At 45.6% G+C, this 23,849-nt stretch overlaps 1 protein-coding gene across 44 annotated transcripts in view; it reads right to left on the reverse strand.

The window, feature by feature from the left end:
• Positions 1 to 23,849, reverse strand: part of APOO (apolipoprotein O) — a 168,454-nt gene that overhangs the window by 55,071 nt on the left and 89,534 nt on the right. For 25 of the 44 annotated variants that reach the window (XR_016228114.1, XR_007912140.3, XR_011385642.2 and 22 more), the window contains 4 exons: positions 12,815 to 12,922; positions 11,601 to 11,720; positions 5,299 to 5,353; positions 2,200 to 2,295 (listed from right to left, as the gene is read on the reverse strand). Coding sequence is in view for 35 of the 44 variants with exons in the window: in XM_051827635.3 (XP_051683595.1) it covers positions 2,200 to 2,295; positions 5,299 to 5,353; positions 11,601 to 11,720; positions 12,815 to 12,922 (379 nt within the window). In the remaining 9 variants the exon portion in view is untranslated. The remainder of the gene's footprint in view (positions 1 to 2,199; positions 2,296 to 5,298; positions 5,354 to 11,600; positions 11,721 to 12,814; positions 12,923 to 23,849) is intronic. The other 19 variants (XR_016228116.1, XM_089324471.1, XM_089324473.1 and 16 more) reach the window with 4 other exon arrangements.

Consider the following 23,849-nt stretch of genomic DNA (forward strand, 5'->3'; position numbering starts at 1 on the left):
TTTACTCTACAAATGGCCGTAATGGCCAGAGCTAGGCCGATCCAAAGCCAGGAGCCAGGAGCTTCTTCTGGGTTTCCCATGAGGCTGCCCACAGGGGCCCACAGTACTTGTGTCATCTTCTGCTGCTTTCCCAGGCACATGAGCAGGGAGCTAGACTGGAAGTAGAATAGCTGGGACTCAAACCAGTGCCCATGTGGGATGCTGGCATCGCAGGCAGCAGCTTAACACCGTATGCCAAAGTGCCAGACTCCCATGAACTTTCTGAAGTGCCCTCACATCTCTAGCAGCCATGGAAAAAGATCTGCTGTTGTGGTTGTGCATATGACAGTATATGCATACTTTAGTTAAGATGTCAAGTTATTTTAACACTACCAAGCCCTCCCAGGAAAAGGAAAAAGAAACAGAAACAAACACATACAAATAAACAAGCAACAGGAATAGGAGCCACAATAGGGGCATCCCCATGCTGCCATTCTACCCAGGAGAGCATGGCCCCCAAACCTCCTAGTGCCTGCGCAGGGATCCAACACTTGACACCGTACCCATAGCACAGAGAGCTTGCTTTGCGCCTGTGCAACTCTTCCACATGCCCTCACCATGGGCAAGGAGGGGAATTTCACTAGATGCTACATTCCCATCTCCCTAACAATAACCAAATTCCAACTGTCATGCTTTTCTGAACAGCTTTGCTAGCAGAGAGGGGAAAGAAGTCTACGAAAGAATGTTGGTTCACAAGGTAATTAATAAAAATGAACTAGAAATTTAATCCTTAAATATTCTATGCAAGACAGGAGGAGGGCATGGTGGTGAACTCAGAGTTTATCCTCCAGATCTTAAAACACCAGTTATGGGGCTGGTGTTTGGCGCAGTGGTGAAGATGCAGCTTGGGGTGTCCCCATCCCACATAGAGTGCCTGAGTTCGAGTCCCAGCTGTGCTTCTGGTTCCATTTCCTGGTAATGAGTACCCTAGGAAGGAGCAGGTGCTGGCTCTAGTACTTGGGCCCCTGCCACCCAGGTGGAGACCTGGATTGAGTTCCCAGCTTCAGCCCAGCCCAGCCCTGGCTGTTGTGGAAATTTGGGGGAGTGAACCAGCAGGCGAAAGATCTATGTCTCTGCTTCTCTTTAAATAAAAATTAACAAATAAAAATATTAAAATAAAATACCAGTTAATGCATGTAAAAAAGATTTTTCGTTTATTTGACAGAGTTAGACAGTGAGAGAGAGAAAGACAGAAAGGTCTTCCTTCCGCTGGTTCACCCCCCAAATGGCTGCTACGGCCAGAGCTATGCCGATCCGAAGCCAGGAGCCAGGAGCTTCTTCCTGGTCTTCCGTGTGGGTGCAGGGCACAAGCACCTGGGCCATCCTCCACTGCCTTCCTGGGCCACAGCAGAGAGCTGGACTCGAAGAGGAGCAACCGGGACTAGAACCCGGCGCCCATATGGAATGCTGGCACCGCAGGCAGAGGATTAACCAAGTGAGCCATGGCGCAGACCCCAAAAGGAAGATTTTTAAAACTGGAGAATTAGGGATGAAGCTGGTCTCTTTGGTTCTCTTTAATGGGGGTATGATCATAGGGCTCTTTCTCTACAGGAATTTTTGTAACATCATTTATTTTACAACCAGTGAAACTTCAAGCTGTACATAACAAATTATTCTTATCAGAGTAGAATATTTTATTATCCTTTCTTAAAATATTCTGTAATCTAGCAATGTAGTGTAGTAATACTCATATTTTTAAGTTGATATTTTTCAGCTTTTATTTTTAAGCATTTTTAAAATTTTTACATCATCACTGACTAAAACCATGACACAGTAAGAAATTAATACAATCTCTAGTCAAACACTATTCTATTTACTGTGATTAATGCCTGACCTTAATAGTGAAATTCTGAAACAGTTTATTTCTCAGTTGTGAAAGACTATGAACAAAAGTTCACCCTTTATGTACCAAAGAACACCAGAGATTTGATCAAGTAAATCTGTCTGCAAAGGATAACTAATTTCTTTTTTAACCAAGAGTACACAATTTCGATATAAGCTTAGAATTAAATATACTAGAATAAACCACCATATCAATTATATATTAAGAATGCCATATTCAGGAACCAACTCACTCTGAAAACTGGCAAATGAAAGGAAAGAACCAAACTCTCCCATAATGAACTGCTTGTTCAAAAAACTGCACAAAATTTCACCTACCTCTAGCCAAAAGAAGTCCAACAAGGCCAGCAAAACCAATAACACCAAGTCTTGGAAAAAATCCAGGAGGTGCATTTTGGAGATATTCATAGCTGTCTACAATAGAATCAGATGAAAAAACAGTTCCATAAATGGATCATTAAGAACAAAAGAATAAGTCATATCTAATTAGTATATACAGTATCAAATGGTTTTCTAATCAGGTATTCATTACTTTCTGCTAATACACTTCTAAACACGTGCATTTTATGTGGTATTTAAACATGACTTACTACACACCCAGCAAGTATCCAATTTTCAAGCACTTTTGGTTTGACAACCTACTGACAATAAAGTAAGATTAGATTATGTTCATAATCTTGATGGCAACAGATGTGAATCAGCCATTCACACAGGAAGAAATACAAATATAGGGATCCCTGGCTATGCAACCTCTTTGATATCCAAACACCAAACCAGAATAGATTTGGATAAATCTTTGCATAGAATTGTCACTATCTGAAGCTTTGCTGCATGTTCTCTGAAACTCCTAAACAAAATCCACTGCAGTCAGAAAAACATCAGCCATCAACTCATCATTTGAACTCAAGAAGAGAATAAATCTGGATAATGAAGGAACCTTGTTACACTCATATTAGTTCACATGGGAAATAGCACTGTAAATAATGTTAGAATCAATAAATAAAAAGAAATACAACATAGGAGCTTATTCCCCATGCTGCAACATGCCTTAGGACTTCTTTTGCAGCATGCCTCCTTTCCTCTCCCCTCCTCCCCTCCTCCCCTCCTCCCCTCCTCTCCATCCAGTTACCTCCACCAAATAAGAGTAAGCTGGAGTCCTATCTCCTCCATGAAGTCTTTCCTAAACTCATTAGCCCAGAATTCTCTTCCTCCTCTAAGGGCCCACCACAGCTAACTCTCCATACCACCAATTGGTACCTAAGCCTACAGCACCTTGGTTTTAATTATTCAGGTGTGTGCTCTATGTCTCCTTAATGGTGGACTGCTTAGACTTCTGTGCTCTCTTCCCTTAGCGCTAACAGTGGATGTTAATTCAACAAATATTTATTAAGAACTCAGCCAGGAGTTGACACTACTGGATGAATTAGCAAATGAATTTCAGCTAGCTGATGACTCACAAGGCGCTCATGTCTTTCTCACAACCTCATCTTCAGCACTTTCCATCTGCTTATGGTTCCTCAAACACCCAACACCGAGTCATATCACTAAGCCTTCATTGTGCTAACAATAGCCGCTCTGTGGAGAGCCACCTGCAGACCCATGACCACAATTTGATTGGGCTAGCACTGCTCCTTCGAGATTCATCTCAGAAATCCTTCCGGACCTTTCCATCTCCCAAATTTCTGTTAAACCTTCTCCTTCTTCTATACCTTCTATAGTAGTCTATGATTATCTCTGTATTTATGTTAGCACTAGATATAAAATTGCAGGCATTTTAGTGGTTGTGACGACTGTCTTATCAACCTTAATCTTCAATGCTTGGCATGATAGTGACTTAACAAATGCCATGTCTAATTAGAACGAATAAATTGGAATAGTCAGAAATTCCCTCCCCTAGGTAATACCATACACACGCCAGTTTTCCCTTTGCTGGGTTCTTTGGGAAATGTGCCGATCAATTTAAGTACTACTACAGGGCTTGTGATACGTCTGCATTCATTTCCATCTGGTCTTTTACTTATTTGGCCTTTAACCTAAATTTGTCTTTTCATCCTGCTGTCTGAGTCATCTGAGGCAATTTTCTACTTCCCTTTATTTTTGCCTACCAGCACAATGTTGCTCAATTCTCAACATGTACACAGCAGTTGACAGCAGGACACCCAGATGGCTTTGGTGAGCTGAGCTCAAGTTGGTAAACCACAAAGGAATTGGAAAGAAAGGATGTTCACTGCACTGAAGCCAAAGCCCAGCTTCTGGCAGCGTGCCTTGGTCGTGACTGCTAGAAAAAGGACTCATCAATTTCGCAGACAATACAACTCATAAGGGAACATTTCTTCTTAAAGGCCTTTGTGGTAACTATGAGGCCAGAAGGAAAAAAAAGACTAATATTGCAAATAATGCGTATGGCTATGAATCAATGGGAAATGATAGGTGACAATGAAGAGGCCTCCTCAGACACATATGTTTATTTAGTTACATCACAGAAATAAACTCCTGCTTTTAAAAACAAGCCTTTGGTTTGTGCCACAATGCCCAATAAGGGGAATGAAATATGATCAGGGTCTCTATGAACTGATCAGTTTCTGACTGAGATTAGTCAGAACACACAGAATGAATACTTTATGGGTGTACACAAGTGGCTCACATGTGAGAAACAATCAAGGACAATAAAAACTAAATGAAAAAAAGGTGACACTACTAATCATGCAATGAGATCTTTCCCAGGCACACCAGCTCAGCTCCTTCCTTTTCGAAGCTTCTATAGCATGTACTAATTAATAGCACTGCAATGAGCTTGTCTGGTTCTGAAAAGTCTATTGATGAGATAGTGCGCCGTTCTACATTGCATCTGGAAATTGATATTTTTGAAAAATTCTACTCTATCTGCAATTGCAAGCCCAACAATATTAATCTTTTTTTTTCTTTTTTGACAGGCAGAGTTAGACAGTTAGAGAGAGAGACAGAGAGAAAGGTCTTCCTTCCGTTGGTTCAACCCCCAAATGGCCACTATGGCTGGCGTGCCGTGCCAATCCGAAGCCAGCAGCCAGGTGCTTCCTCCTGGTCTCCCATGGGGTGCAGGGCCCACTGCACTCCCGGGCCACAGCAGAGAGCTGGCCTGGAAGAGGAGCAACCAGGATAGAATCTGGCGTCCCAACCGGGACTAGAACCCGGGGTGCCGGTGCCGCAGGCAGAGGATTAGCCTAGTGAGCCGTGGCGCCGGCCAAACAATATTAATCTTAAAGACACTTACCTGACTCTGTGGAGATTCAAGTTCTCTGAAATCTGGTGAAAACAACAGATCCTCTTTCCAAAAACATCCACAAAGCTCACAGACCTCCTGAGTCCATCCATGGGACCCCAATAAAAAGCCCAATGTCAGTAAAGTAACTGATTATGCCTAATTAAACATCAACTTACCTAATCCCCATTGAGCCAAACTCTGCATCTTGGGCTTAGTTTGAGAGTACATTTCCTACAAAGGTAAAAACAAACTGAATGAGTAGGAGTCACTGATTAGAAAGTAACAAACTAAATATACTTGTCTTTACTGAGTAAATTATCAAATTATTAATTTTTTAAAAGATTTTATTTATTTGAAAGGCAGAGGGAAAGGGAGAGGGAAGGAAGGAGAAAGAAATCTTCCATCCACTGGTTCCTTCCCCAAATGGCTGCAATGGGCAGGGCTGGGCAAGGCTGAAGCCAGGAGCCAGGAACTGCATCCTGGTCTCCCACATGGGTGGCAAGAGCCGAAGTATCTGGGCCATCCTCTGCTGCTTTCCCAGGTGCATAAGCAGGAAACTGGATAGGAAGCAAATCAGCCGGGACTCAAATCAGCACTTGGATATGGGATGCCTGCATCACAGGCATTGGCTTAACCCTATGCCCCACATCACGGGCCTCATATCAACACTTTTGGAACACAGGGATACACTGTCTCCCTGAGGTTCTGTCTCTGCTTTCTTCTTTTGTAGTTTTCCCTTTCCTGCACCTTGCTCAGCACGGTGGCTCTGCTACTGCCACAGGAAGCAAAGATTCTAGGTAGAGTGGTTCCCACAATGCAGCCTTCTCATTCTTCTATTAAAATGGAAGAAAATAGGCTACAAACCAATCCCCATGATAATTACAGCAGCAGTTCTTCCCCCATGAGATTACATGTGCCTTTGATATTAAGGCTGCTTCCTGATTTGCCATTATTTTTGAGGCTAAATCTAGAAACTGCTCCTTTGAAGCAGGAATGAACAGCTTTAATGAGACCAGGAGTCTGTATTTCAGTACAGAAACACACTCAAACCCTAGAGTAAATGAAGTGCGAATATTCTCTTAACAACAAGAAGGTGGCTTTGTACAGCAATATCAGATGATGAAATAAAAGACTGACTAGAAGGTACCTTCAAGAAGTCGACACTGGGGACCGGCACTGTGGTGTAGTGGGTACAGCCACCACCTGCAGTGCTGGCATCCCATATGGGCGCCAGTTCAAGACCCGGCTGCTGCACTTCTGACCCAGCTCCCTGCTTATGGCCTGGGAAAGCAGAGGAAGATGGCCCAAGCGCTTGAGCTCCTGCCCCCATGTGGGAGACCTGGAAGAAGCTGCTGGCTTTTGATCAGCCCAGTTCCGGCAGATGCAGCCGTTTGCGGAGTGAACCAGCAGATGGAAGGCCCCCCCCACCCCCACCACCTCTCAAATAAATAAATAAAATCTAACATCTAAAAAAAAAGAAGACATCTTCAGTAAAAAAGGAAAAAAGAGATGCACAAGTATCAGAAGGTACCCAAACTAGCCGTTCCTTAGAAAAGGATTTCTTTTGTGGGATTCAGTCCAAGTCCAAACAAGTGAGACTCACTCTTTTAAATGATCCTAAATAACAAATGCTGAACTTGGGGGAGGACACAAATAACTGAATATCATCTCATTAAGATCTGTTATGGGTGTTTTTTTGTTTTGTTTTGTTTCAAGATTTGTTTAATTTGCAAGGCAGAGTTACAAAGAGGCAGAGGCAGAAAGAGAGAAATCGAGATCTTACATCCGCTGGTTCATTCGCCAGATGACCGCACTGGCTGGAGCTGTGCCAATCCAAAGCCAGGAGCCAGGAGCTTCCTCCACATCTCCCACGAGGGAGCAGGGGCCCAAGGACTTAGGCCATCTTCTACTGCTTTGCCAGGCCATAGCAGGGAACTGGATAGGAAGTGGAGCAGCTGGGACTTGAATCAGCACCCATATAGGATGCTGGCACTGCAGGCGGTGGCTTTACCTGCTTCGCCACAGCACCGGCCCCTGTTATTGGGTTTTTAATGTCCATGACAAAAAAAATGACAAAAGAAACCCTACAGATCAATGTCTACTGTGACTGCCTACTCTTTTGCTAGCTTAACCTTTCTACCAAGAATAAAACTAAATTAGGGGGCCACTGCTGTGGCACAGCCGGTAAAGCTGCTGCCTGCAGTGCCGGCATCCCATATGGGCTCTGGTTCGAGTCACAGCTGCTCCACTTCTGACCTAGCTCTCTGCTATGGCCTCGGAAAGCAGTAGAAGATGGCCCAAGTGCTCAGGCCCCTGCACTTGGGTAGGAGACCCGAAAGAAGCTTCTGGATCCTGGCTTTGGATCAGCAGGGCTCCAGCTGCTGCAGCCATTTTAGGAGTGAACCAGTAGATAGAAGACTTCTCTATCTCTCTCTTCCTCTGCCTTTAACTCTGCCTTACAAATAAACAAATCTTTAAAAAAATGAAATTAGTTCTTTGAGCAAATGGCTATAAATTGCTGGTCTGAAAAAGGAGCCAGGAAATTAAAATATTTCTATCATGAAGACTACTTTCTACCTAAGAAAATAAAACAAGTATAGGGGTGGTATTTGGTGTGGCAATTCAGATGCTGCTTGGTATGCCTGCATCCCATATCAGAGCGCCTGCGTCGAGTTATGGCTCTGCTTCAGATGCCAACTTCCTGCTAAGGTACACTCCAGGAGACAGCAGGTAACACCTCTTTTGTAATGTTATGGTAAGTACTTGAGTCCCTGCTGCCCATGTGGGAGACTCAGATTGAGTTTCAGGCTCCTGACTTCAGTCTGGCCTGGCCCTGGCTGTTACAGCCATTTGGGAAGTGCATCAGTGGATGGAAAAATCTCTCTCTTCCCACCCCCCAGCTCCCACCTTTCAAATAAAATTAAAATAAATTTTAAGACTTGTCAAAAAAACATTATAATTACAAGAACACTTTTTTGAAAGACTGATTTATTTGAAAGGCAGAATGATGGGGAGAGGGGAAGGAAGGGGAGGGAGAGAGAAAATGTTCCATCTACTGGTTCACTCCCCAAATGCCCACAACAGTCAGGGCTGGGCCAGGTCAAAGCCAGGAGCCAGGAAGACCATCCATAATGGCAGCAGGAACCCAAGTACTTGGGTCATCACCTGCTACCTTCCAGGCCCATTTGCAGGAAGCTGGAGTGGAAGAAATGGCTAGACTTAATCCCAGGTCCTCTGACATGGGATACAGGTGTCCCAAGTGGCAGTTTAATCTATTGCACCACAACACCTGCCCCCTGGCCGGCGCCGCGGCTCACTAGGCTAATCCTCTGCCTAGCGGCGCCGGCACACCGGGTTCTAGTCCCGGTTGGGGCGCCGGATTCTGTCCCGGTTGCCCCTCTTCCAGGCCAGCTCTCTGCTGTGGCCAGGGAGTGCAGTGGAGGATGGCCCAGGTGCTTGGGCCCTGCACCCCATGGGATACCAGGAAAAGCACCTGGCTCCTGGCTCCTGCCATCGGATCAGCGCGGTGCGCCGGCCGCAGCGCGCCGGCCGCGGCGGCCATTGGAGGGTGAACCAACGGCAAAGGAAGACCTTTCTCTCTGTCTCTCTCTCTCACTGTCCACTCTGCCTGTCAAAAAAAAAAAAAAAAAAAAAGCACACACACAAAACACCTGCCCCCAAAAACTTTTTATCTAGAAGTACTGCAAACAGGGGCCAGCATTGTGGCATAGCAGGTAAAGCTACTGCCTACAACGTCAGCATCCCATATAGGTTCTTGTCCCAGTTGCTCTAATTCTGATCCAGCTCCCTGCTGGTGGCTAGGAAGGTGGAAGATGGTCCAAGTGTTTGGGTCCCTGAAGAGGCTGCTGACTCTTGGCTTCGGCCTGGCCTAGCCCTGGCTTTTGCAGCCATTTGGGGCATTTGGGGAGTGAACCAGCAGATGAAGATTGATCTCTTTCTTTCTTTCTCTCTCTCTCTCACCCTCTCTATATAAAACTCTTTCAAATAAATGAATAAATCTTCAAAAAAAAGTAGTGCAAACATATATATTAATAACCAATCTGTCATCTAGAGAAGCATTTTACTGTACTGAATATCATGTGCTGAAGAAAAAAATTAAAAAAAAAAAAAAACAAGAAACATCCTTAGTTTGAAAGGTAAAAAGATAAAGTACTTTTATTACCAAAAACAAAAACAGACAGACTAGAAATAACAGTAGTCATGCCTGTATAATACTAAAATATTTGCCCAAATTTGCTAACCTTAACTATATGCAGCTTAAAAATCTTCTAGCACAAGAAAATAAGCATTTTACAACATATTATGTATAATGTCTTTAGGTATCTCATAATTCAATACAAAACATGGCCATAGCAACTTAAGTATAATGGCCTAACTTACATTGTTGATAAAGTCTCTGCTTATTATTTTCTTTCTAAAGTGTTGAACAGAAGTTCAGCACTGGCAGATGGTTGAAATCAAACATTTTAAAGCAAGTTTTGAGGCGTTGTGGCATCGTAGGTAAAGCCACTATCTGCAACACTGGCAACCCATGTGGGCGCCAACTCATGTCCTGGATGTTCCACTTCTGATCTAACTAATGTCCTGGGAAAGCAGCAGAAAATAGCCCAAGTGCTTCTGCCCCTGCCACCCACGTGGGAGAACCAGATGAAGCTTCTGGCTCCTGGCTTCCATCTGGCCCAGCTCTGGCCATTGTGGCCACCTGGGGAGCAAACCAGTGGATGGAAAATCTCTCTCCCTCTCTCCCTCTCTCTCTCCACCTTTCCAATAAATCTTTAATAAAACACAGCATGTTGTGGATGGAAACTGAATTCGTAAACTTCAAACAAGGTCAATCTAGGACCTTTTGCACACATCTACATTTTATTTTTTACTATTTTGCCCTCAATTTTTAAAATCAAGGTCAAGTAGGGCAAACACATACATATGTATAAAAACATATAAAAACATTCTATGAATTACAAACTTCAGTTTCAGATCACAGAAATACTTCCACTCACATAATGACAAAGCCTGATCTAAAATATGAGCAGGGAAAAAAGTCTATGTGTGGCCGGCGCCGCGGCTCACTAGGCTAATCCTCCGCCTTGTGGCGCCGGCACACTGGGTTCTAGTCCTGGTCGGGGCACCGGATTCTGTCCCAGTTGCCCCTCTTGCAGGCCAGCTCTCTGCTGTGGCCCGGGAGTGCAGCGGAGGATGGCCCAAGTGCTTGGGCCCTGCACCGCATGGCAGACCAGGAGAAGCACCTGGCTCCCGGCTTCGGATCAGCACTGTGCACCGGCCACAGCGGCCATTGGAGGGTGAACCAATGGTAAAAGAATACCTTTCTCTCTGTCTCTCTCTCTCTCTCTCTCACTGTCCACTCTGCCTGTCAAAAAATAAAAAAGTCTATGTGTACATATAGCTCAAATAGTTCAGTACTCAAATATGTAATTCTACCCTATTTTAGTATCTAACCCCTCATTATAGGATTCAAAATGCTCTATAGCCATTCCTATTTAATGTGGTATAGGTTTAGTAACCCTTATCTGAAATACTTGGAACCAGAAGAGTTTCAGATTTTGGGATATTTGCATGGACTTCACCAGTTGAGTATCCCTAATTCAGAAACTCAAAACCAGAAATCTGAAGTGCTCAAAAATCTAAACCTTTCTGAGTGTAATGTCAGTGCTAAGTTTCACATTTTCAAGCATTCTGAATTTTGGAGTTTTGAATTAGGAATGCTCAATCTGTACTGATTTATAAAATTTTCAGGGCGAGAGGGGAACAATTTTGTTATAAATGTTTACATTGTATCCTTTTCCTTACAGTTCCAGTCTCATATCCTCCCTTGGTGGACAATGTTTTCATAACTGCAATCAACAAGGTAGTTAGCAGTCTTTTGCTTTTTTTTTTTTAACTTATTTATCTGAAGGAGTTACAAAGACAGAGGGTGAAAGAGATGGATCTTCCATTCACTGGTTCACTCCCCAAATGGCCACAACAGCTGGAGCTGAGCCATGCCAAAGCCAGGAGCCCAGAACTCTTTCTGGGTCTCCCAGGTGGGTGGGCAGTGGCACAAACACTCAGGTCATCCTCCACTGCTTTCCCAGGTACGTCAGCGTGGAGTTAGATCAGAAGTGGAGCAGCTGGGACTCAAACCAGCGTTCATAAGGAATGCCAGCATGCCAGCATCACAGGCAGCGGCTGAACCTGCTACACCTCAACCCTGGTCCCAGCCTCCGCCACTCTTTAAAATCAGGTGCTATTCACTGCCCAGCAAGGGGGAATTCTTTCTCAGACTGTGGCAGCAGTTACCACAGGATGCAAGGGCATCTCTGCACCTTGTCCACAGATGGCACTGGAGAACCCTGGGGCCTCCTATCATCCCCTTTTCCAAAAACATGCAGGCAGCACTGACTTTTCACTATTGACTCTAAACAGAAATACGTTCACTGCCTTTTCAGAACAGCTGTACCTGACACCAACTTGTATACGGCTCGCAATGATGTCGAAGCTGTGAGATGCTTTCTTCCAGTTGGGTCTTTGGCTCCTCCACATACTTGGACTGACCCTCAGGAACCGAGTAGAGTGAAAGCTGACCACATTAAAACCAAACCAAACAAAAATAAAAAAGGTAAATGGAAAAATGAGACCATATAATACATAATCAGATTTGCAGGCAAAATATTTGTAATAACTAATGAATTACAGGGACCCTAGGGGTTGCAGGCAAACCGAATCTTACTTCACATGATCTTTGCACCTTACTTGCTTAATTAGTGAAGTCAAGGCCAGCAGCACAGGGCTAGGAGGAATCCTGTGCTCCTCCCCAACCACTGATTGCAAACAAATGAACTTATGCTTTATCTATTTTATATACTGGTATTTGGTATTCCACCTTCCATTTAGTTTGAGAAAAGAATTCCACCACTGTGAAGGATGGGTGGAGGAAATTAAAAAAAAAAAAAAAGAAGCTTGAAAGTAACTGAACAGTATGTTACTTAGTTCAAATGATCATCTGGCGCTGATCAAAAGGCAGGACAGCAGGTTTATTCCCCACTCAGAGAAGAAATTTTTCAGAGCCACTACTGGCCGCCTTCTGTTCCAAGGCTTGAGAACAGAGTACATGACAAAAGATAAACTAATAGGCTTTATGCAAATGCCACTCCAGTAACCTTGCCCAGGACTGAAGGGAGATCTTTACATCACTGTATTCAAAAGCAACAGAAACCATATACCCCAATAACTGGTGAGATGTAAAAACAAAAAGAATGAACAACGGAGAGATTTATTCAGTGTTTATTAAATATCTACTTATAAGGCTCTAATCCAGCCAAGAGACAGAAAGAACTCAAAGCTCTCACGTCTCAGAAAGGGAAAAGTAAGTATCTTGGCTTGATAAGCTGTCCAGTTCACTTAGAGAACTGAACTAGGCTTATAATCTCCTGGGACACTGCAGAATCTCCACAAAAAAAAAAAAATCTCTAAATAGCCCTTGATTGTACCCTGAGCTAAGCATCATAAAAGTTTATTGAGATAGCCACAGTTGAGTCATTCTCCACAAAGACACCAAAGTCTAAGGAAACCCATTTCTTCTTTTCAGACATCTTCTGAAGAGTCACATGTTCCTGACAATTTATCAAAACTGTCCTACAGTAACTGAATCAGCTGTTCACAACAGCATGTTACCTCATCAACCTTCATGGAGCTTTTGTGAGGCGAGTCCTTTTTTGGTGCTGCGTAGACTCTGAAAGTGAGCAGGCTCAGGCTGGCTGGGCCCATGGACCTCTGAATTACCTGAAACACAGAAGCAGTCTTAGGCCTCTCTCCAAGCTATAAAGCGAACGTGCAAAACCTTAGCGTTTACCACCTCAGCCACTCCTGCCCTGACAGGCTGGTGCACTCTGCAAGGAATAAATTCATTCCTGAAATTCTAAAGAAGTCAGAACCTAAAAGCCATGTTCTCAGGGATAGGCATTTGGCCTAGCAGTTAAGACATGCTTGTCTCATATCAGAGTCCCTGGGTTCAATTCCTGGCTCCAGCTCCTGACTCCAGCTTCCTGCCAACACAGATTCTGGAAGGCAGTGGTGAAAGCTCAAGTGATTAGCTTCCTGCTATCCATGTGGGAGATCTGGATTAAGTTCCTGGCTCCCAGCAATGGCACATGGCCTGGCTTAGAGCCACTGTAGGCATTTGAGGAGTGAGCCAGTGGACAGGAGCTCTCTGTCTCTCTTCCTGTCTCCCTCTGCCTTCCTAAAAAGTGGGGGAAAAAATGTTCTCAGGACTTAAGATTTCAGGTCAACTTTATTTTAATTTTCAAAATGCAGTACTTCCTGCTTTTCAATTTAGCCTTTCAAGTAAAATAAAATAGAAATAGATTCCTCTCCCTCTCTCTATATGTGTGTGTGTTCCCCCAACTCCCTGGGAACACGTCCAAACCAACTCATCGTCTTTCCCCTCTTTCTCTACTTCCTCTCTCAAAAACAGTGCCACCACGCAACTAGACAATCCCCATGAGAAATTCTAAGGTCACTTAAAATCTGTTCTCTCAGGGCTGGTGCTGTGGCGCAGTGGGTTAACGCCCTGGATTAAAGCACCAGCATCCCTTATGGGCGCCAGTTCGAGACCTGGCTGCTCCACTTCTGATCCAGCTCTCTGCTATGACCTGGGATAGCAGAAGATGGCCCAAGTCCTTGGGCCCCTGCACCCACGTGGGAGACCCAGAAGAAGCTCCTAGCTCCTGGCTTTGAATTGGCACAGCTCCAGCTGCTGCAGCCAACTGGAGAATGAACCAGCAGATGGAAGATCTTTCTCTCTTTCTCTCTCTCTCTGCCTCTCCTCTCTCTGTGTAACTCTGACTTGCAAATAAATAAATAAATCTTAAAAAAAATCTGTTCTCTCACCATTTTAACTGTTGTCACTATGTTATGCAGTAAATCTCTTGAAGTTACTCTTCCTATCTAAATGAAATGTATATCCTTTGACCTGCATCTCCCCAACAACTCCCACCCAAGCATCTGGTAACTACTATTCTACTCTCTACTTTTAGAGGTTCAACTTTTTTAGATTCTGCCCAAAAATCTAACTATCTGAACTGATATATATGTTTATTAGCTGAAGTTAGCCACTCTACATGTACACATATTTCAAAACATGTTGATGGGGTCGGCGTTGTAGCACAGTGAGTAAAGACGCCGCCTGAACCGACCCATATGGGTGCCAGTTCAAGACCTGGCTGCTCCACTTCTGATCCAGTTCTCTGCTATGGCCTGGGAAAGCAGTAGAAGATGGCCTAGGTCCTTGGGCCTCTGCGCCCATGTGGGAGACCCAGAGGAAAGTCCAGGCTCCTGACTTCAAATCAGCCCAGCTCCAGCCGTTGTGGCCACTTGGGCAGTGAACCAGTAGATAAAAGACTTCTCCCTGTCTCTCTCCGCCTATGCTTCTCTGTAACTCTGACTTTCAAATAAATAAATTTATCTTTTTTAAAAAGTCATGTTGCACACATTTTCTTAATTGCCAATTTAAATACTTATTATTTTTTAAAGATTTATTCATTTATTTGAAAGTCAGAGTTACACAGAGAGAGGAGAGGCAGAGAGAGAGAGAGAGAGAGAGAGAGAGAGGTGTTCCATCCAATGGTTCACTCCCCAGTTGGCTGCAAAAGCCGGAGCTGCGCTGATTCGAAGCCAGGAGCTTCTTCTGGGTCTCCCACGTGGGTGCAGGGGCCCAAGGACTTGGGCTATCTTCTACTGCTATCCTAGGCTATAGCAGAGAGCTGGATGGGAAGTGGAGCAGCCAGGTCTTGAAATGGTACCCATATGGGATGACGGCGCTTCAGGCCAGGGCGTTAACCTGCTGTACCACAGTGCCAGCCCCTAAATAATTATTTTTAAAAACAAACTTTAAGGTTATCTTCAACATCATTCCCCATGCCACTGATCATGAACTCCTTCTAATGTTGCCTGTCAAATTATCTTAATCCTATTCTCTCCTCTCCTGTACAATTCTCCCTTGAGCCCTCACTTCTTTCCTGAACTGTTTCAGCAGCATCCTAAATGGTACCTGGCTCTCCAGTGACTCCAACCACTACAATAAGAATGACCTTTCTAAACTGCAAACCCGATTGCATATTCTCTCCTTATTTGAGACCTTTTGCAGTTTCTTACTTAGGACTCTAACATGAGCCAAAACAAGGCCCACTATCTTCTGGCCACAAGCACTGTCTCTAACTTCACCTGTCTCTGTGTGTTCTCCCATGGAACTTGAACTCCCTGTATTTCTCAGCTTTATGGGTTCATATGTACTGATTCTTTTACCTAAGATGTCCTATACTTGCTTTGCAATTCTGGAGAACTGTTTAAGAGTGGAAAAAATACCTGCTTTTAATTATGTATCTGTCCATCTACTTGCACCTATTAAGGTCTCCCTACCAGATCAGCTTAGGCTGCGTTTCACTCTCTATTGCTATTGCTATGTAAGAAACGCTCATGATCGCTTACTGTCTGGTGCAATGAATAGAGGACATGGATGAAAGAGAAGTGAAATGGGAGTGGTATGCTCTTTTTTAACTATTTAGGCATAATTTACCATTACAGAAATTATACTGTTGAGGTTTGCAGTACCTGTAATGTGAAACATGAGGTGATTCTCTAGTACTCAAAAAATATAATGCTAGGTGACACACAGGCAAACTGTAGTAGTGGAAATGGACGCCTGGAGTCACACACTAAAGGAAATTCCCATATTTCGGAAGCAAATAAAGACCTGTGTGCCGTTAGAAAGCGAAGTCATTACCTTCACTAGCTAACAATCAGCACAGCCGGAAGCATTAAGGGTTCGTCTCAAAAGGTCTCCATGGCTTCAGTAATATTATTAAGGATCTCTTCTGTTTCCAAGGTAAAGATAAGCCAGCTACTGCTGACATCTATCAAGGTGGCTTGTGCCCATCAAAATACTTCAGCAGGACCAGAAGCACTCCGATCCATCCTAAAGAAATCAACAACCCTGCTACAAAACTGCTATAGGGGCCTGACTTCCAGAATCCTACTTAACTTAATCAACATATAACTCCTTTTTTCCCCTTTAAGGAGCGCAGGCTGCCTGAGGCTTGGAACACTAGAGAGATCGCAGCAATGTGCCTGGAGCCCCCCCTGAGCCCCAGGTGAGGACATGTGAGGCTGCTGGTATCTGCAGGTAGGAGCTCACAGTTCCCCGCCCTCTGGGTCTGCCTGCCCACGACCAACCAACCAACCTGACTTGGGGACCGCCATGCTTGAACTGGAGGCTTTCCAATGAGGTGAACTGACCTTCTCCTTAAAGCTCTAGCTGGTGCTTCCCTTCCCCATTCTGCCATCTTGCACTTGAACCTCAAATTTCTTTTTTTTTTACTTTTATTTAATGAATATAAATTTCCAAAGTACAGTTTATGGATTACAATGGCTTCCCCCCCCATAACTTCCCTCCCACCCACAACCCTCCCCTCTCCCGCTCCCTCTCCCCTTCCATTCACGTCAAGATTCATTTTCAATTCTCTTTATATACAGGAGATCAGTTTAGCATATATTAAGTAAAGCTTTCAACAGTTTGCACCCACACAGATACACAAAGTGAAAAATACTGTTTGAGTACTAGTTATAGCATTAAATCACAATGTGCAGCACATTAAGGACAGAGATCCTACATGAGGAGTAAGTGCACAGTGACTCCTATTGTTGACCTAACAAATTGACATTCTTGTTTATGGCGTCAGTAATCACCCTAGGCTCTTGTCATGAGTTGCCAAGGCTATGGAAGCCTTTTGATGAACCTCAAATTTCTAAGCTGTGGGGAGCAACTCGGACTAGACTAAGTTACTGGAATTAAGACGTATTCTATGCCTCTGCTCTCCCACAATATGGCGCTGGGAGAGGAGTAAATAGCTTCTACACAGCTGCCTCTCACCAACTTGACAAGCTGCAGGAGCTGCTCATGATTGGAGGAGAGCAGCGTACTCGGCGTGTGGGTAGCAGAGTTGGGATTGGTGGAAGAGGACTATAAAGGAGGAGAGAGACAACATGCACCAGGAACATCTAAGGGAACATCCGGATAACATCTGAGCAGCCCCCAAGAGAGCCGGCCGGCAGTGTGCCGCTCCCCAGCGGAAGTGGGGAAAGTGGCAGGGGGAACCGCCCTTCCACGGAGGTGGAAGGACGGCAGCCAACCCGGGAAGAACCAGCAGCAAACCCGGGAAGGGCCAAGCAGACGAAAGAACAGCGCAGGGTTTAGTGTCGTTCCTCCACGAAGAGGGGGAGTGACATAAGCTGCTTGGGGTCAGTGTTCCTGATCTTTTTTGTATATTGCATCAGGTGGATCTTTCTAGTTCACATTTCCTGCTTTCAATCCTTAATCTGATCTACTTTTCATACATCTCTCTTCTTTTTAAAGATTTATTTATTTATTTGAAAGTCAGAGTTACACAGGGAGAGGGGGGAGAGGGGGAGGGGGAGGGGAGAGGGGAGAGGGGAGAGAAGTCTTCTATCCGCTGGTTCACTCCCCAGTTGGCCACAGGCCGGAGCTGCACCGATGCAAAGCCAGGAGCCAGGAGCCAGGTGCTTCCTCTGGGTCTCCCATATGGGTGCAGGGGCCCAAGGACTTGGGCCATCTTCTACTGTTTTCCCAGGGCATAGCAGAGAACTGGATCAGAAGTAGAGCAGTCAGGACTCAAACCAGCACCCATAGGGGATCCTGGCACTGTAGGTGGTGGCTTTATCTGCTATGCCACAGTGCTGGCCCCCATTTCTTTATCAGATTTATTTTATTTATTTGAAAGGCAGAGTTAGAAAGAGAGAGAAGAGAGATCTTCCATCTGTTGGTTCACCCCCTCAAATGGCCACCAGCCAAAGCCAAGAGCCTGGAACTCCATCCAGGTCTCCCACATGGTGGCAGGAGCCCAAGCACTTGGGCCATCTTCTGCTACTTTCCCAGGGTCATCAGCAAGCAGCTGGAGGACTTGAATCAGTGCTCATATGGGATGCTGGTGTCATAGACAGTGGCTTAACCCACTGCACCACAACACCAGCCCCTACATTTCTCATACTTTCTCTGATTATTCCTATTTCATTTTTAGGTTCTTAATGATTAGTCTGTTTCTTTTTTTTTTATTTTTTGCCAGGCATAGTTAGACAGTGAGAGAGAGAGACACAGAGAGAGAGTTACAGACAGTGAGAGACAGAGAGAAAGGTTTTCCTTCCGTTGGTTCACTCCCCTAATGGCCACTGCGCCGATCTGAAGCCAGGAGCCGGGTACTTCCTCCCAGTCTCCTTTGCGGGTACAGGGACCCAAGCACTTGGGCCATCCTCTGCCTCTCCCAGGCCACAGCAGAGAGCTGGACTGGAAGAGGAGCAACCGGGACTAGTACCCGGCGCCCCAAGTGGGACTAGAACCCGGGGTGCCTGTGCTGCAGGCGGATGATTAACCAAGTGAGCCACGGCACTGGCTCAGTTTCATTTTTGAAATCACTTGGTCTGGCTCTGCCAAGGCAACCACAGATGGGGCTTGAAATTCAATAAATGTATAGGAGGCTAATTTTTTTTTTTGACAGGCAGAGTGGACAGTGAGAGAAAGAGACAGAGAGAAAGGTCTTCCTTTGCCGTTGGTTCACCCTCCAATGGCTGCCGCGGCTGGTGCACTGCGGCCAGTGCACCGCGCTGATCCAATGGCAGGAGCCAGGAGCCAGGTGCTTTTCCTGGTCTCCCATGGGGTGCAGGGCCCAAGCACCTGGGCCATCCTCCACGGCACTCCCGGGCCACAGCAGAGAGCTGGCCTGGAAGAGGGGCAACCGGGACAGAATCTGGCGCCCCGACCGGGACTAGAACCCGGTGTGCCGGCGCCACAAGGTGGAGGATTAGCCTAGTGAGCCGCGGCACCGGCCGAGGCTGCTTTTTAAGTTCATAATTTTATATTGCCCATGAATGATGTTATAAATACCCATATTGTCCTTGGCAGAATAAAGGTTCCCATCCCTACTGTTTTTAAGATTTATATATTTATTTATTTATTTGGAAGACAGAGTCAGAGAGAGAGAAGGGTGGGGGGAGAGAGAGAGAGATCTTCCATCTGTTGGTTCACGCCATAATGGCCTGGGCTGGGCAAGGAAGAAGCCAGGCATCAGGAGCTGCACCTGGGTCTCCCATGAGGGTGCAGGGGCCCAAGGACTTGGGCCATCTGCTGCTGCTTTCCCAGGCACATTAGCAGAGAGCTGGATCAGAAGTGGAGCAATTAGAACTTGAACTGGTGCCCAAATGGGATGCCAACATTGGAGGCAGTAGCTTAATGCACTGTGCCACGAGGCCACCCCCTCCACCCGCCATCGCTACTTTAGATCCAGGCCCTCTGGAGCACACCACTCAGTTCCTAGATGCCCCTCCTGGAACTCAGCCAGCAAGAGTCTCACAGTAAGCAACCCAAGGTGCTGCCTCGTCTGAGATATTGAACACAGCTGTGAGAGCCACAGTCACGGGGCAATTAGAATTTGCCTTAGATAAAGGTGAGCTGGTGACTCCTTAGATGTACAGACCTCAGAGGTGAAAGTTCAATGCACTGGCTCTTGTGGCTAGATCTCTTTCTGGTTTGATTCCACCCCTAGCAAGATATCTTATATCCTATCAAGGCACATTTTCTGTCTTAGATCTCAGACTCTGTCTTTCAGCTCTCACTTTACAAAGCCTAACTGTCAACGGAAACAGAGCAACCAAGTTTGGCACTGGGTTAGATGGTGTCCTACCAAAAGATGCTGTAAAGGCAAAGGTTGCCACTGTCTTACAGGCATTCGTTCACTTCTTACTCTCCCCACACTGAAGCTTGCCAAGGACAGATGATGGCAAAACAAATCTGGCCAGGCCAGCAGGGTTATATGATACAACAGTTAGAAGAGGTCAACTAGAATTTTATTTCAAAAACAAGCATTTACTGCATACCTACTGATTCCATGTCAGTCATGGTGCTAAGCAGGACACAACACTTACACAGACATTGTCTCTGCCCTTACAGCACTTCTGGGAAGGTTGAGTTTACTTGGAAAGTTTCAGACCACAGTTTAAAAAATAAATTAATATTCTAAAGACTCAGATAAGACTGAGTTTATCTTTCAGCTCCAACAGCAAAGGCAAATTCTTGGACACAGTTAAGTAAGATATGAATCTAGCCATAAACACTCAGATCTAAATGGGTACTCAGAAGACTAAACTGTTCTTGCTTTGCAAATAAAGGTGCACTTTCCAAAATTCTGTATCTCCAGGATCACATTCCAATTACGTCCCAATAAAATTGCTTTAAAAACAAACCAAAACACAAACTAAATAAAATACTTGGTGTGGGCATTTGGCATTTAGTTAAGAAACCACTTGGGACAGCCACATCTCATATCTGAGTGCCTGGCAACTCTGCTTCCAATCCAGCTTCCTGCTAACGAATATCCTGGGAAGCAGCAGGTGATGGCTTAAGTACTTGGGTCCCTGCCACCACGTGGGAGACCCAGATGGAATTCCAGACTCCTGACTTCTTTGACCTAGCCTAGCCCTGGCATTAGGAAGTGAACCAATTGGTGGAAGATCTCTCTTGCTCTCTTTCTTTCTCCATCCCTCCTGCTACTCTGCCTTTCAAATAAAAATAAGTAAAAACAAAATACCTTCAGAGTGGTAGGGCTAAAATCCCTGACAACTTGCTTCCTTTTTTGAGTCTATGGAGAATGCAGTGTGTTATATCTCCCATTTTTAAGAAGGGTGACCTTGGGGCTGATGCTGTGGGACAGTAGGTTAAGCCACCATCTGCAGTGCCAGCATCCCATATGGGGTTGGAATCCCAGCTGCTCCACTTCAGATCCAGCACCCTGCTAATGTGCCTGAAGAGCAGCAGAGGATGGCCCAAGTGCTTGGGCCCCTGCACCCACATGGGAGACCTGGAAGAAGCTCCTGGATGCTGGCTTCAGCCTGGCCCAGCCCTGGCTGTTGCAGTCATTTGGGGAGTGAACAGCAGATGAAAGATATCTTTCCTCTCCTCTCCTCTCCTTCCCTCCCCTCCCCTCCCTCTTCTCCTCACCTCTCCTCTCTTGCTCTCTCCTTCTAACTCTGCCTTTCAAATAAAACTCTTTGAGGCAGGCGCCGCGGCTCACTAGGCTAATCCTCCGCCTTGCGGCGCTGGCACACCGGGTTCTAGTCCCGGTCGGGGAGCCGGATTCTGTCCCGGTTGCCCCTCTTCCAGGCCAGCTCTCTGCTGTGGCCAGGGAGTGCAGTGAAGGATGGCCCAAATGCTTGGGCCCTGCACCCCATGGGAGACCAGGATAAGTACCTGGCTCCTGCCATCGGATCAGCGCGGTGCGCCGGCCGCAGCGCGCCGGCCATGGTGGCCATTGGAGGGTGAACCAATGGCAAAGGAAGACCTTTCTCTCTGTCTCTCTCTCTCACTGTCCACTCTGCATGTCAAAAGATAAATAAATAAAAAAATAAAAATAAAAAAGATGACCTTTTGTTCTCCCATACCTATTATCTTATTAGACCTTCCATTTAAAATATATACCAGTCTCCTGTCTGATAAAAGGTCTTTGCAACCCTGTGTACATAGAAGTTTCAGAATCACCTGGGAAGCTTTTTATTTATTTTACATCTTATTTGAAAGTCAGAGAGACAGAGAGATAGACCTTCCATCTGTTGGTTCATTACCCAAATGCCCACAACAGCAAGGGCTAGGCCAGGCTGAAGTCAACAGCCTGGAACTTGAACCACGTTTCCCATATGGATGGCAGGGACCAAAGTACCTGAGCCATCATCTGCTGCCTTGCAGGGTGCACATTAGCAAGAAGCTGGACTGGAAGTCGAGTAGCTGGGATTCATTTTTAAAATAAAGATTGAGGATGGCCCAGGTACTTGGGCCCTGCACCCCATGGGAGACCAGGAGAAGCACCTGGATCCTGGCTCCTGCCATCGGATCAGCGCGGTGCGCCGGCTGCAGCGGCGGCCATTGGAGGGTGAACCAACGGCAAAAGGAAGACCTTTCTCTCTCTGTCTCTCTCTCTCACTGTCCACTCTGCCTGTCAAAAATAAAAAAAATAAATAAATAAAGATTTACCTATTTATTTGAAAAAAAGAGAGAGAGAGAATCTTCTATCTGCTGGTACACTTTCCAAATGGCCACAACAGCCAAAGGAAGTGGAGCAGTAGTCAGGACTCGAACTGGTACCCATATGCGATGCTGGCACTGCAGGCGGCAGGTAGTTTTACCTTCTAACCACAGAGCCAGCCCTGAGTAGCTGGGATTTAAACCAGGCACTCCAATATGGAATATATGCATCCTAAACACTGTGTCACATGCCTGTATCCAGGGAACTTTTTTAAAGTGTAGATTTCAGGGCCTGCCTTATGGCAAAGCAGGTTAAGCTGCCTGCAACACCAGCATCCCACATGGGCGCTGGGTCGAGTCCCAGCTGCTGCACTTCTGATCCAGCTCCCAGCTAATGCACCTGGAAAAGCAGCAGAAGATGGCCCGAGTGCTTGGGCCCCTGCACCCATGTGGGAGACCTGTTGTTGTTGCTGCCATTTGAAGAATGAACCAGCAGATGGAAAAATCTGTCTGTCTCTCTCCCTCTCTCTATAACTCTTTCAAATAAATGTGTTTTTTTTTAAGCATAGATTCCAACATTTTCCCCCAGAATGTGTCTGATTCAATAAATATAAGAAAGGCCCAAGATCTATTCCCCTGATACACTATGTTTAGAAAACCACTATTCTTGGGGGCCGGTGGCATTGCGCAGTAGGTTAATCCTCCGCCTGCGGCGCCAGCATCCCATATGGGCTCTGGTTCTGGTCCCGGCTGCTCCTCTTCCAATCCAGCTCTCTGCTATGGCATGGGAGAGCAGTGGAGGATGGCTCAAGTGCTTGGGCACCTGCACCTGCATGGGAGACTGGGAGGAGGCTCCTGGCTCCTGGCTTCGGATCAGCACAGCTCTGGCCATTGCAGCCATCTGGGGAGTGAACCAGAAGGAAGACCTTTCTCTCTGTCTCTTCCCCTCACTGTCTGTAACTCTACCTCTCAAATAAATAAAGAACCATTATTCTTGGGGCTGGCACTGTGGTATAGCGGGTAAAGCTGCTGCCTGCAGTGCAGGCATCCCATATGGGTGCCAGTTTGAGTCCTGGCTGCTCCACATCTGATCCAGCTCCCTGCTAATGTGCTGGGAAAGCAGTGGAAGATGGCCCAAGTCCTTGGGCCCCTGCACCCATGTGGGAGACCGGGAATTAGTTCCTGCCTCCTGTTTGGATCAGCCCAACTCCAGCCACTGCGGCCATTTGGGCAGTGAACCAGCAGATGAAGATCTTTCTCTCTCTCTGCCTCTTTCTGTAACTCTTTCAAATAAAATAAATAAATATTAAAAAAATAGAAAAGCACTATTCCACAAGCAGATACTTAGGGAGTAATTATTCCACTGTAATTTATATAGCATGCAAACGAATTCACTTCCAAGAAAATTTCAAAGAATGAAATAAATAATGTCCTAAACAATAAGAAAGAGACTGATCATCTACTAGAGAAATTATGGGATTTACTAATATCCAAGAAAATCTCTCTGCTGTTGCCTCTAATCTCGCGGTAACAATGCTCAGAACCCACATCAGAGTGCCAAAACTCAATTCCTGGCTCCAGTTCCTAATTCTTAATGCAGACCCTGGGAGGCAGCAGGTAATGGCTCAAGTA

This window comes from Oryctolagus cuniculus, chromosome X (genome assembly GCF_051225735.1).
Source record: "Oryctolagus cuniculus isolate XC-2025 breed Fujian yellow rabbit chromosome X, ASM5122573v1, whole genome shotgun sequence".
NCBI lineage: Eukaryota > Metazoa > Chordata > Mammalia > Lagomorpha > Leporidae > Oryctolagus > Oryctolagus cuniculus.